At 37.4% G+C, this 15,482-nt stretch overlaps 1 protein-coding gene across 2 annotated transcripts in view; it reads right to left on the bottom strand.

Annotated features, from left to right (window-relative positions):
• The window catches only part of ADGRB3 (adhesion G protein-coupled receptor B3), a 765,428-nt gene that overhangs the window by 30,424 nt on the left and 719,522 nt on the right, over positions 1-15,482 (bottom strand). For both annotated transcript variants that reach the window (XM_023230291.2, XM_023230292.1), the window contains 2 exons: positions 12,772-12,867; positions 11,253-11,292 (listed from right to left, as the gene is read on the bottom strand). In XM_023230291.2, coding sequence (XP_023086059.1) covers positions 11,253-11,292; positions 12,772-12,867 — 136 coding nt within the window. The remainder of the gene's footprint in view (positions 1-11,252; positions 11,293-12,771; positions 12,868-15,482) is intronic.

Genomic DNA, 15,482 nt, shown 5'->3' on the forward strand with positions numbered 1-15,482 from the left:
GTAGGAATGTAAAAGTTGAAGAAAGAGAGTTAATGTGTGTTTATTTTTCATTATTATATTATGTTGTCTCTCTTTCTACTAAACAATTTTCTTGTTATTAAATATATATTATTTGATAGATATGTTATTTAAAAATATACATATCAATTTGTTTGTACATGGTCCAGAGATTACTCAATCACTCTTTACTGATTCTGTTATGCTCTCATAGAGCTCAGGGAGCCCATAGCTAAAGCATATCTGAAAGCTGATTAATGGGCTTTCAAAAATCTTAGTACTCTGTCCTTAAACAACTCCAAATAACTTTCCAGGGAAATAGGAGATTACCAGAGAAGTTTTCTCCATCAATCTGCTCCAAAGGATTTTTGTAAAATTATGAATATTTTCATACAAATTTGATTTTTTTCTTAATGACTTTCCCTCTAAACTGTTCTAGAAGTTATGCTCATTAAAATGCTTCTTGAAGGGATAATTAATGGGAACTTCATCCTACCGGATCAGAAATCCCTCCAAAAATGATGCATATTGAAAATTAATGAGGATTTTTTCATTGAAGTCCATATGGTCAAGGTGGATACAATATTCAAAAGTATTTATCATATTCAGTTTTATATAGAAGAAAGAAAATGTAAAAATTAATCTATATGCTGGAACGCCCCTATGAGAATATGAAAACTGCCAACTGAGTTTAAGAAAAAAAAACTTTATGAACCTCCAAAATTTTTGTTCTACTTTAAGCCTAAAAATAATGATTTAGGAGAAAAAAATTTATGATAACTTGTAGTATGAAAATGAACAAAACAAAAATGCACACCAAACCAAACAAAAACAATCAACAAAAGAGTAAATAATTCTTTATTAAAATATATTTGGTTTTTTTTTTTCCTCTTTTTGCCTCTGTATAAAAAGAAAGACACGTTCTGGGGATAACAGGGCAGAATAACACAAAGCATGCTTAGTTATGAACAATTGTCAGTTTTGAGGATACAAATGAATAAAATTCTGAAGACTTATTATTGTAACTTAGGAATTGAAAGCATACAGAATAGCACTGTGTGAAGTTGGTTCAACATGCACATCTGGTGTTAACCTACCTACAAAGTAGAGCAATCATCATTTAAAATTTCATTAGGCATAGATGACTGTAAAAATCTGGTTTATTGTCTCCTCATAAAAAGTTTCAGATATACTGATTTTTTTCTATTATTATCCAGTTTTCAAATAGAATCATAATTATTATGCATTACAGCAGAGGTTGAAAAACAGATTATAAATGTCTTTCCCTGTTACATAGAAACAAGACTTTAAAATTATTTCAAAACATGAATCATTGATGTAATATCTGTTATCTTGAAACATACTGTATCTAGTTATTGTATTATTGTCTCTTTATCTTAGGCAGTAAAAATCATGTTAAATTTACATCTTTTTTAAAATTAACAATCTGGTTGTGCCTTTTTGTGTATTTAACTGTTATACATCATAAAAAGTAGAAAAATTCAGCTTTAAAAAGTTTTTTCCAAACCTCTAAAAATAATAGATCAATAATGACTTCTAATTTCCAGGAGTAATGATACATGACAATACTAAGGGGCAAAGTATGCTAAATTTAATGATATTGTAATGATTTATTGATACTGTAAATAAATACTTTAAAAAAAACTCCAAATTCAGTGAGGGACACTTCTAACCCTTAATTGTATATAGAAATAATTCCAAAATTTATAGCAGTAAAATTTAAACATGAGTTATGGGAACCTATCTTATTTCATTAAAATATATAAATAACTGGGCGGAGCAAGATGGCCGAATAGGAACAGCTTCAGTCTCCATCTCCCAGCGCGAGCGACACAGAAGACCGGTGATTTCTCCATTTTCAACTGAGGTACTGGGGTCATCTCACTCGGGAGTGCCGGACAATCGGTGCTGGTCAGCTGCTGCAGCCCGACCAGTGAGAGCTGAAGCAGGGCGAGGCATCGCCTCACCTGGGAAGCGCGAGGGGGAAGGGAGTCCCTTTTCCTAGCCAGGGGAACTGAGACACACAACACCTGGAAAATTGGGTAACTCCCGCCCCAATACTGCGCTGTAACACCGGCACACCGGAGATTATATCCCACACCTGGCCGGGAGGGTCCCACGCCCATGGAGCCTCTCTCCTTGCTAACACAGCAGTCTGCGGCAATCTAACGGCAAGGCAGCAGCGAGGCTGGGGGAGGGGCGCCCGCCATCGCTGAGGCTTAAGTAGGTAAATAAAGCCGCTGGGAAGCTCGAACTGGGTGGAGCTCACAGCAGCTCAAGGAAACCTGCCTGTCTCTGTAGACTGCGCCTCTGGGGACAGGGCTCAGCTAAAGGAGCAGAAGCCTGTGAAACGCGAACGACTCTGTCTGACAGCTTTGAAGAGAGCAGTGGATCTCCCAACACGGAGGTTGAGATCTGAGAAGGGGCAGTCTGCCTACTCAAGTGGGTCACTGACCCCTGAGTAGCCTAACTGGGAGACATCCCCCACTAGGGGCAGTCTGACACCCCACACCTCACAGGGTGGAGTACACCCCTGAGAGGAAGCTTCCAAAGCAAGAATCAGACAGGTGCACTCGCTGTTCAGCAATATTCTATCTTCTGCAACCTCTGCTGCTGATACCCAGGCAAACAGGGTCTGGAGTGGACCTCAAGCAATCTCCAACAGACCTATAGCTGAGGGTCCTGACTGTCAGAAGGAAAACTATCAAACAGGAAGGACACCTATATCAAAACCCCATCAGTACGTCACCATCATCAAAGACCAGCGACAGATAAAACCACAAAGATGGGGAAAAAGCAGGGCAGAAAAGCTGGAAATTCAAAAAATAAGAGCGCATCTCCTCCTGCAAAGGAGCACAGCCCATCGCCAGCAACGGATCAAAGCTGGTCAGAGAATGATTTTGATGAGATGAGAGAAGAAGGCTTCAGTCCATCAAACCTCTCAGAGCTAAAGGAGGAATTACGTACCCAGCGCAAAGAAACTAAAAATCTTGAAAAAAGAGTGGAAGAATTGACAGCTAGACTAATTAATGCAGAGAAGGTCATAAACGAAATGACAGAGATGAAAACCATGACACGAGAAATACGTGACAAATGCACAAGCTTCAGTAACCGACTTGATCAGCTGGAAGAAAGAGTATCAGCGATGGAGGATCAAATGAATGAAATGAAGCAAGAAGAGAAACCAAAAGAAAAAAGAAGAGAAAGAAATGAACAAAGCCTGCAAGAAGTATGGGATTATGTAAAAAGACCAAATCTACGTCTGATTGGGGTGCCTGAAAGTGAGGGGGAAAATGGCACCAAATTGGAAAACACTCTACAGGATATCATCCAGGAGAACTTCCCCAACCTAGCAGGGCAGGCCAACATTCAAATTCAGGAAATACAGAGAACGCCACAAAGATACTCCTCCAGAAGAGCAACTCCAAGACACATAATTGCCAGATTCACCAAAGTTGAAATGAAGGAAAAAATCTTAAGGGCAGCCAGAGAGAAAGGTCGGGTTACCCACAAAGGGAAGCCCATCAGACTGACAGCAGATCTCTCGGCAGAAACTCTACAAGCCAGAAGAGAGTGGGGGCCAATATTCAACGTTCTTAAAGAAAAGAATTTTAAACCCAGAATTTCATATCCAGCCAAACTAAGTTTCATCAGTGAAGGAGAAATAAAATTCTTTACAGATAAGCAAATGCTTAGAGATTTTGTCACCACCAGGCCTGCCTTACAAGAGACCCTGAAGGAAGCCCTAAACATGGAAAGGAACAACCGGTACCAGCCATTGCAAAAACATGCCAAAATGTAAAGACCATCGAGCCTAGGAAGAAACTGCATCAACTAATGAGCAAAATAACCAGTTAATATCATAATGGCAGGATCAAGATCACACATAACAATATTAACCTTAAATGTAAATGGACTAAATGCTCCAATTAAAAGACACAGACTGGCAAACTGGATAAAGAGTCAAGACCCATCAGTCTGCTGTCTTCAGGAGACCCATCTCACATGCAGAGACATACATAGGCTCAAAATAAAGGGATGGAGGAAGATCTACCAAGCAAATGGAGAACATAAAAAAGCAGGGGTTGCAATCCTAGTCTCTGATAAAACAGACTTTAAACCATCAAAGATCAAAAGAGACAAAGAAGGCCACTACATAATGGTAAAGGGATCAATTCATCAGGAAGAGCTAATTATCTTAAATATATATGCACCCAATACAGAAGCACACAGATTCATAAAGCAAGTCCTTAGGGACTTACAAAGAGACTTAGACTCCCATACAATAATAATGGGAGACTTCAACACCCCACTGGCAACATTAGACAGATCAACGAGACAGAAAGTTAACAAGGATATCCAGGAATTGAACTCATCTCTGCACCAAGCGGACCTAATAGACATCTATAGAACTCTCCACCCCAAGTCAACAGAATATACATTCTTCTCAGCACCACATCACACTTATTCCAAAATTGACCACATAATTGGAAGTAAAGCACTCCTCAGCAAATGTAAAAGAACAGAAATTATAACAAACTGTCTCTCTGACCACAGTGCAATCAAACTAGAACTCAGGACTAAGAAACTCAATGAAAACCGCTCAACTACATGGAAACTGAACAACCTGCTCCTGAATGACTACTGGGTACATAACGAAATGAAAGCAGAAATAAAGATGTTCTTTGAATCCAATGAGAACAAAGATACAACATACCAGAATCTCTGGGACACATTTAAAGCAGTGTGTAGAGGGAAATTTATAGCACTAAGTGCCCACAAGAGAAAGCAGGAAAGATCTAAAATTGACACTCTAACATCACAATTAAAAGAACTAGAGAGGCAAGAGCAAACACATTCAAAAGCTAGCAGAAGGCAAGAAATAACTAAGATCAGAGCAGAACTGAAGGAGATAGAGACACAAAAAACCCTCCAAAAAATCAATGAATCCAGGAGTTGGTTTTTTGAAAAGATCAACAAAATTGACCGACCGCTAGCAAGGCTAATAAAGAAGAAAAGAGAGAGGAATCAAATAGACGCAATAAAAAATGATAAAGGGGATATCACCACCGACCCCACAGAAATACAAACTACCATCAGAGAATACTATAAACACCTCTACGCAAATCAACTAGAAAATCTAGAAGAAATGGATAATTTCCTGGACACGTACACTCTTCCAAGACTAAACCAGGAAGAAGTTGAATCCCTGAATAGACCAATAGCAGCCTCTGAAATTGAGGCAACAATTAATAGCCTACCCACCAAAAAAAGCCCAGGACCAGATGGATTCACGGCTGAATTCTACCAGAGGTACAAGGAGGAGCTGGTACCATTCCTTCTGAAACTATTCCAATCAATAGAAAAAGAGGGAATCCTCCCTAACTCATTTTATGAGGCCAACATCATCCTGATACCAAAGCCTGGCAGAGACACAACAAAAAAAGAGAATTTTAGACCCATCTCCCTGATGAACATCGATGCAAAAATCCTCAATAAAATACTGGCAAACCGGATTCAGCAGCACATCAAAAAGCTTATCCACCATGATCAAGTGGGCTTCATCCCTGGGATGCAAGGCTGGTTCAACATTCGCAAATCAATCAACGTAATCCAGCATATCAACAGAACCAAAGACAAGAACCACATGATTATCTCAATAGATGCAGAAAAGGCTTTTGACAAAATTCAACAGCCCTTCATGCTAAAAACGCTCAACAAATTCGGTATTGATGGAACGTACCTCAAAATAATAAGAGCTATTTATGACAAACCCACAGCTAATATCATAGTGAATGGGCAAAAACTGGAAAAATTCCCTTTGAAAACTGGCACAAGACAGGGATGCCCTCTCTCACCACTCCTATTCAACATAGTGTTGGAAGTTCTGGCTAGGGCAATCAGGCAAGAGAAAGAAATCAAGGGTATTCAGTTAGGAAAAGAAGAAGTCAAATTGTCCCTGTTTGCAGATGACATGATTGTGTATTTAGAAAACCCCATCGTCTCAGCCCAAAATCTTCTTAAGCTGATAAGCAACTTCAGCAAAGTCTCAGGATACAAAATTAATGTGCAAAAATCACAAGCATTCTTATACACCAGTAACAGACAAGCAGAGAGCCAAATCAGGAATGAACTTCCATTCACAATTGCTTCAAAGAGAATCAAATACCTAGGAATCCAACTTACAAGGGATGTAAAGGACCTCTTCAAGGAGAACTACAAACCACTGCTCAGTGAAATCAAAGAGGACACAAACAAATGGAAGAACATACCATGCTCATGGATAGGAAGAATCAATATCGTGAAAATGGCCATACTGCCCAAGGTTATTTATAGATTCAATGCCATCCCCATCAAGCTACCAATGAGTTTCTTCACCGAATTGGAAAAAACTGCTTTAAAGTTCATATGGAACCAAAAAAGAGCCCGCATTGCCAAGACAATCCTAAGTCAAAAGGACAGAGCCGGAGGCGTCACGCTACCTGACTTCAAACTATATTACAAGGCTACAGTAACCAAAACAGCATGGTACTGGTACCAAAACAGAGATATAGACCAATGGAACAGAACGGAGCCTTCAGAAATAATGCCACACATCTACAACCATCTGATCTTTGACAAACCTGACAAAAACAAGAAATGGGGAAAGGATTCCCTATTTAATAAATGGTGCTGGGAAAATTGGCTAGCCATAAGTAGAAAGCTGAAACTGGATCCTTTCCTTACTCCTTATACGAAGATTAATTCAAGATGGATTAGAGACTTAAATGTTAGACCTAATACCATAAAAACCCTAGAAGAAAATCTAGGTAGTACCATTCAGGACATAGGCATGGGCAAGGACTTCATGTCTAAAACACCAAAAGCAACGGCAGCAAAAGCCAAAATTGACAAATGGGATCTCATTAAACTAAAGAGCTTCTGCACAGCAAAAGAAACTACCATCAGAGTGAACAGGCAACCTACAGAATGGGAGAAAATTTTTGCAATCTACTCATCTGACAAAGGGCTAATTTCCAGAATCTACAAAGAACTCAAACAAATATACAAGAAAAAAACAAACAACCCCATCCAAAAGTGGGGAAAGGATATGAACAGACATTTCTCAAAAGAAGACATTCATACAGCCAACAGACACATGAAAAAATGCTCATCATCACTTGCCATCAGAGAAATGCAAATCAAAACCACAATGACATACCATCTCACACCAGTTAGAATGGCAATCATTAAAAAATCAGGAAACAATAGGTGTTGGAGAGGATGTGGAGAAATAGGAACACTTTTACACTGTTGGTGGGATTGTAAACTAGTTCAACCATTATGGAAAACAGTATGGCGATTCCTCAAGGATCTAGAACTAGATGTACCATATGACCCAGCCATCCCACTACTGGGTATATACCCAAAGGATTATAAATTATGCTACTACAAAGACACATGCACACGTATGTTTATTGCGGCACTATTCACAATAGCAAAGACTTGGAATCAACCCAAATGTCCATCAGTGACAGACTGGATTAAGAAAATGTGGCACATATACACCATGGAATACTATGCAGCCATCAAAAAGGATGAGTTTGTGTCCTTTGTAGGGACATGGATGCAGCTGGAAACCATCATTCTTAGCAAACTATCACAAGAAGAGAAAACCAAACACCGCATGTTCTCACTCATAGGTGGGAACTGAACAATGAGCTCACTTGGACTCGGGAAGGGGAACATCACACAATGGGGCCTCTCATGGGGAGGGGGGAGGGGGGAGGGATTGCATTGGGGAGTTATACCTGATATAAATGATGAATTGATGGGTGCTGACGAGTTGATGGGTGCAGCACACCAACATGGCACATGTATACATATGTAACAAACCTGCACGTTATGCACATGTACCCTAGAACTTAAAGTATAATTAAAAAAAAAAAAAAAATATATATATATATATAAATAACTTTAAACTTTTATTTACAAACTATAAAGGAAGCATTGGCACTGTGTATTGACTTTATAATTTAAATTTGTACAAGATACATTAAGCTTTGTACAAATTTAATATGATTTATAGTTATAGCGAACGCATTTTAATCAAGTGATACAGCTGTGTTTGCTGAAAATTTATATTATATATATACACACATAATATGTAAGGAAAGATAATTCTTCTTACGCAGTAGTAGCTGCTCTGTATGAGAGAAATGCCTGCCTCTTAGAGTTACTTAAAATGTATATCCAAGTTTTGAATATACAGCATCAACAAATCATACCGCCTACACATGAAAGCATGATGTTAAAGTGATGGGACTTTTGAGAGAAATTAATCAAGTAGTGAAACACAAACTCCAAACAAAATATAAAGCAACTGAATATTTGGCATGATCAGATAGAAACGTTGCCATGTAGGGAAGTGAATTTCACCTCATTATAAAGAAAGATTATTCAGAGTTCATGAATATGCTTCAACATAGGCAGACATCTCTAGATAAACTGAGAAGAAAGCTCCTAATGGGCTCAACCGAAAAGGGCACCAATAACAGATGAAAACAGAAAAAGAAAACATTAGAAAAATTATTTGCTAATAAAATAATGGTACTGGCCTGTATTAGGGATGCTAAATCCCAGCATACAATGAGGCCCGGAAAAATCTGTAACTTAATGAAGGAGAACAAGATAAATACTGCAGAGATGAGATCACAGCTTAAGGAGGATGGTCTAATACAGTGGTACTTAAATTTTAGCATGCATCAAAATTATCTGGATGGCTTATAACTAGTTCCTATACCCCAACCTCCAGTTTCAGACCCTGGGTTAGGGCCTCAAAATGTACATTGCTAATAAGTTCTCAGGTGATGCTAACATTGATGGTCTAGGGACCACTCTTTGACAACCACTGGTTTAATGTTACAGCTGTTAAAGGAGAGACAAAACTGTCTGCTCTTACACTGCTTCTCTTTCAAGGAGAAGTGTAATGAGTATACCAAATGAGGCTGAAAAAAACAACACTGAAGGTGAAAGATTAGGAGTTAAATGAATACTTATTCATTGTAAATAAATTTAAGCTTCTAAACCCAGACAAATCACATTCCATATTGGAACACAGATGTGGAAATTGGCACCATGGCTAGTGATTTTTGAGAAATTATGGCAGGTGGATGGAGCAAAGTGACAATATTGTATCAATTATCCAAAAAAGGAAAATGATCAATTCTGGAAACCAAGTACTAGTGAGACTGCGTCCTGGCAATATTTTGTTAGATTTTCAACAGGAAATGGTGATTTCTAATGCCCAGCTCTGGTCCACTATGGGTTGCCAAATCATGATAGTTACCTTACTGCTCTGCTATGACCATACTCTACATACAGTATTTAGATTAAATCCAGGAATGAGAATATGGGATTAGTCTCTCATATTCTTGTGATCATGACAAGATCTGAGACTCTGCACAGATGTTTAATGGTTTTGAGTTGAATCTGAAAACTCCATGTAGAGGAAGTCTGCTGGCAGATAGGGGGTACCTTACTGAATATAGCAGGTTTCTCTGCTAGGTTTCATGACATTCAACTCTTTTAACTACAGTTGAATGAAGACTTAGAAAGTATTCTTATCAAACTTTTAGTCACCAAACAAAGGAAATGGATAGTATGCTAACCTGAAATTAGTAAAATAATAGCAAATAGACATAAATGCAAAGGCCAAATTTCTTTTTCAAGGAAAACATACCAAAAACAAAACCTTTACATAATAGACTGGGGAAGCCCTGACAACTCCTACAAAAAGTCTTAGGAATTTCAAGTAAGTTGATACTAGTACTGAAATAGAAATCATACACAAATGTGTATAACATTAATACAAATAAAGAGCCCACTGTGATAAATGCTGGGTGAACATGTATATATTTGGGCACCATAATTTAAAATTATTGATAAATTGGAGGCTACCTTGGGTATCGTGCCTCAGAGAATGCTACAAGAAATGAATGATGAAATAAGACTTGTTTAATATGAAGACAAAATACTTGGATTGGGCTAAATGATAATTGCTTTAAGGCAGTTGGATATTTAGATGAAGTAGATACCCACTGTTGTTTTAAAAGGCAGCAGCAAGATCAACAAATAAAAGGTAAAATGAGGCATATTCTGTTCCTACGTAGGACCATATTCCAACAATTGGAACTATCCCTCAAAACTGAACATATAGTTTCCTTTAAAACTATTGAGCCATCTACTCTGGTGAGAATTTAGCCACTGGCTGGGAAATTATGGCATACAAGCCCTCTAAACAGGACGTGCTGCAGAGTTTCTCTTGATTCTTTGTAAAATTAAAACTACAACAACCTTAACACACATACAGACAATGCAATTTCATCTTTACAATAACCCATATTCCATACATGATAAAATAGAGGCACAGAGAGGTTAAATTGACTGGCCTTACATTCAAAAACCATTACTTGGTGGAATGGAAATCTTATGTCTCCATGTGAAAGTTTTTCTGCTGTCATGGTGTTTCCAAAGAACCATTCTTAGTTTTTCTCTCATTTCTCTTGTTCGTTCTCTCTCTCTCTCTCTCTCTCTCTCTCTCTCTCCCCCCCCCCGCCTTCTTCCTCCACAAACACACTTCTGTTACTACAATCCTTCCATTTTAAAGATTCTGTGTATTCATACACATAAATATGGAGACAAAAGTGACTCCATCTTGAATGTTAATCCACCATTTTGACTTCTGAATAACCCCAGTCCTATGAATGCCTTCTGATTCTTACTTTATTTACTGTACCTAATGTAAGAACATGTACTCATTACAAATTCTGCCTTTAGATCAAAACAACCTTGATGTTATTGTACAAATTATAGGCTATGAGGCTCATAGCACTCTTGCCTATTCTGGAGGGTTGCCTTCAATTGTCTATACAGCATGTATCCCCTTTCCCTATGGTATATAAACCCTGTGTCTGAAGAGTAACTGTGTGGGGATCTACCTGTCTTGCTGCTGCCCAAGACTACACTCCTGTTTGTAAGTTCCCTAATATCCTCCCTTTAACCAACAACTGGATTTTCCTGCCTCGTTCTTTGGTTTCTCAGCTCCTTTGGCATTTGGGGGCTGCTTTACATATACAGCCCTTTCACAGAACAATATGTAATGTGTAAACCACAGTATTTTCTTTAAAATTAAAATCTATAGAAATGATTTAACATCCCTACTGATTAGATTTTCAAAATCTAAATATGCTTACCTGATCGACAAGCAATGTCTACATCCTTTTCAAAGTCTGTCTGTAACAAGAAATAAGAAGACATATAACTATCATTTAATGAAGACCTCAAGTGTCTTTTACTAATCAGATTATCTGAAGTTTACAGATATCTAAGTTGGCAGCACAAGTTTATTGTTTTGTGCCTAGGAAGTTTCTCTAGGTATAATTAGATTGTTTTCAACAGTGTTTCCTAGAGCCCAAATGTTAAATAAAATCAAAGGAAACATATCATACAATTTTAATAAGACAATACAATACCCAGTGTCATCTTCAGTCTGGAAACTGGTAACCATATATTAGAAGGATAGAATTTTAAGGCAATTCTCTAACCATAATAAAGACATCAGAATGTGAATTATTATGAATATACTTAAATAATTACATTTGTTATTGGTATTTTTAAACATTCAATTTGAATATATTGCTTGTAATGTAACATCTTATAATCCAGCTTTGTCAAACTAGGTTGAACTAGGCTCAAAGTAGATTCTTCTAATGCTTCAAATGTGGCAAAAAGCTTTCAGGTTTAGGACTTAAAATTGAAGATTAAACCATACTCATCTGTTCGAGAACCTTCTGGGGTTTAGTTGTGACCTCATATTTTCCTAAAACTTTTATTTTAAATGAATCAATTAATTTTTGAAATGATAAAATGTCGTTATCTTAATCAGGGTCTTCCAATCAAATGCCTTTCCCTATTAATATTTTAAATCAGAGATTTTGGTTATCTATTTGTTTTTAGTAAGGAGTTGATTATTCTTTGCAAAGTCTTAGTTACTAATGTATCATCTAGCTTATTATTGTTGCCTGGTTCAAAAAAGTTAATAAATCAAATATACTGTAAAAACAAAACTTTCCTATTTAATTCCCACTTTAAATGACACAGTTTAAATATCATCTTATTTCTAAAATACATCAAAGTGGTTATACCTACAGTATACTTTGATTCCAATAATAGCCAGAGCTCCCATACAATAACTGATCTTTCACTAAAAGGGTGGCTACTCCTTACGCTTTAGGACAGTGGTTCTCATCTTAGGCTGCATACTGGAATCACCAATACCTAGGTCCCACTCCCAAGATTTTGATTTTATTTGGTCTGTGGCGTGGCTCCCCTGATGATTCCAATGTTTCACTAGGGGCAAGAACCACTGCTTTAAGACTAGAAGTGCAGGTTCATAGCGTTCTGATCTGTAAAAGACATCCACATGCTCCTACGCACAAATCATTAGCCCTAATTGTATGCAAGGAGGAACATACTCCGCAGTGTTGCATAGGACTGCCACACTCAACACCCTAGGGAACCAACAACACGTCCTGGACTCTGAAGCCATCTGGAGATAACGCTTATGTGGTACCAGAGTTTGCAGTCTATTAATGAACTGAAGCCAAAGTCAATCAAAGTGAGATTTTTACACTATTTTGCTAACAAGGATTTCTTCTATTCCCTTGAGAAATCATGACTTAATTAACAAGCAGTGGAAAAATAAAAACTCACCATGATTTGAGCATGTCCATTAGGAAAAGAACTTGAAGAGTCTGCATTGATGGGATCCTGACAGTTTCTCAATCGGCATCTAAATGCATCCTGAACCTGTGGGGAGGGGGAACACATTACTTTTCTCCTCTCTTAGTAATGACAAGATATTACCTATATTGGCAATCAACTCTGAGGCAGTGGTTATCATTGATTTTACAATCTTACACCGATTTTGTTTACTTCTTTGTTAAAAGAAATTGTTATTATTATTATTATTATTATTATTATTATTGTTATTGTTGTTGTTGTTATTACTATTATTTTTTGAGATGGAGTTTCACTCTTGTTGCCCAGGCTGGAGTGCAATGGTGAGATCTTGGCTTACTGCAACCTCTGCCTCCCGGGTTCAAGCGATTTTCCTGCTTCAGCCTCTCAAGTAGCTGGGATTACAGGCATGCGCCACCACGCCCGGCTAATCTTGTAGTTTTAGTAGAGATGGGGTTTCTCCATGTTGGTCAGGCTGGTCTCGAACTCCCGACCTCAGGTGATCCGCCCACCTCGGCCCCCCAAAGTGCTGGGATTACAGGCATGAGCCACCGTGCCCTGCCTTGTTTACTTTTTAATACAAATGCTGGTGTACCTGGACTTTTGCTGTATGCCAAGGAAATTTATCGCTTACCATAACCTATAGAGGGAAATGCTGGGAACTCCTTAGCTATCAAAATAGCTATATCTGTTCAACACTAATAATTCTTGCCAGAAGGCAGATTTATTCCACTGTTGCAAATAATATGTGTGTCTTTTAAGGGGATTTACTATTTGGTATGGCATAATCTTCCTAACAGCTTTAAACATTGTGAAAAATGAGATTATTCAATGATCTTTTGACTGAAATTGATTTGGGATGTTTCTTTTTATGTCTCATGTAAGAAATCTTTGAGTAGACTATCTCTTGTCTCCCTGTGTGCCCTGATATAAAAACAAAACACAATTAAACAAAAGGGAAACAAAACAGCACTACCTCTGGTGGACTGACTTGCCAATAAAAAGTCACTTTGCAAAGCCAAACTTCCTTAATATCCATTTATAATCAAATTCTGAAGAAAGAACAAACATATCTCATGAAAGTTCTAGGAACATTACATTAATTCTTTTATTAAAAAACAAGTGAAGGAACATGAATAGCTGAGAAGCAAACATAAAGAGCAATCGATAGCTATTCTCTTCCTACAGTGTCTCAGCATCAGCCTGTTCTTTCCAATTCGAGAGGTTCATCAAGCTCCCCAGGAGCTGTTGATGGACATCTTTACAAGTAGCTACTTATCCCAAGTCAATTTCATTTCACTACTTTGTTTTTCTAACTTCATATTATTGACATTCTCCTTCTTGTTTATTACACTCTGTTTTGTTGGATTAAAAAACAAAGCATAGATGATGTTATATTTTCCTATTTTACTGATGCACCATTATGGGGACTACTAAGGTTAATATAGAGAGGTTTTCATTTTTGAGAAGCCCTGATATAAGATCTCTTGTCACCATTTTGATGTGAGATATTCATATATACCTGTTGGCCAGGAAACAAAACAAAACAAAACTGAGCCTATTATGTTGTTTTTAGCTTCCTCCTTGTCCTCTCACCTATTTCATAGTCATTAGTAGCCTCTCTCCTAAATTGTCACATTGCAGGATTTGGAAACTGACACCAAGTCTAGTCACAACCAAAGATTGGCCAACTGGCCCAATAATGAGACCTCTGTCCACTTCTATTTCTCCACCTCCGGTTCTAATCCTACTGATGCAGCCATAATGTCTGTGAAACGAAGGAATGGGGATAGACTCAGTGTTCTCTGACCTGTCTTCCATTCTATTACTCTAATATTTCTAAATCTAGAATTTCTTTGAAAAAGAATGCATTACCTGACACCCAGCAAGGTAATTTCTTATTTCCTTTTTCAAACACATCAGTTAAAGTACAGAGGTAGTGAAATCTAGTCTGATCATCTTTTTCTGAAGAACTGAATAAATATTTAGAACTAAATCATCTAGCTTTTCCTAGTAAAGGAGACACAACCAGGAGAAAATTAGATTTATCAGATGCGAAGGCTTTTAAGCTTCTCCTTTTTAGATTAAGAACTTGTTGTATGTTTTAAAGAGAGACATTAGTAAACAAAAATTGGTAATGAGTCTAGTATTTGTCAGATTATTACTTTTTCTATTATGCAGACATTTGATTTGGGGAAACCACTAAGAAAGTATATCTGTTTTTACAAAAATTCCTAGAAACCAATGTCAGAAAAATAGGTACATATTAATTTTCTGTTTGCGCCTCAAGGCAACTATTAAAGAAACACATTTTACAAAGGAAGATAAACTATGTTAGCAATGGTGTCTTCTGGGAGCTTGTCTCACGAAGATTTCTATCAAATATATTTCTAGATCAGCATATATAAATTGAGAAACATTTTGGTAATACCAGAGATTAATTCGAATGGTCCTTGCTAACCACTCCCAATTTTCAGACCTTCAAAGCATAGTTGCCAATATTTTTGACTGACTATAAAATATGGAAATATAATTTCTGTAGGTTTCTCTTCAAAATCAACTCTTAGTTGCTTAAAGGAGATGTAAAAGAAATCCAAGTCTTTTCAGAACACACGCACATATAAAATCAATACCTTCCACTACCAAACCCCCAAATAGGACGATAGATTAAGGGCATTTGTACA

Source organism: Piliocolobus tephrosceles, chromosome 5, assembly GCF_002776525.5.
Source record: "Piliocolobus tephrosceles isolate RC106 chromosome 5, ASM277652v3, whole genome shotgun sequence".
NCBI lineage: Eukaryota > Metazoa > Chordata > Mammalia > Primates > Cercopithecidae > Piliocolobus > Piliocolobus tephrosceles.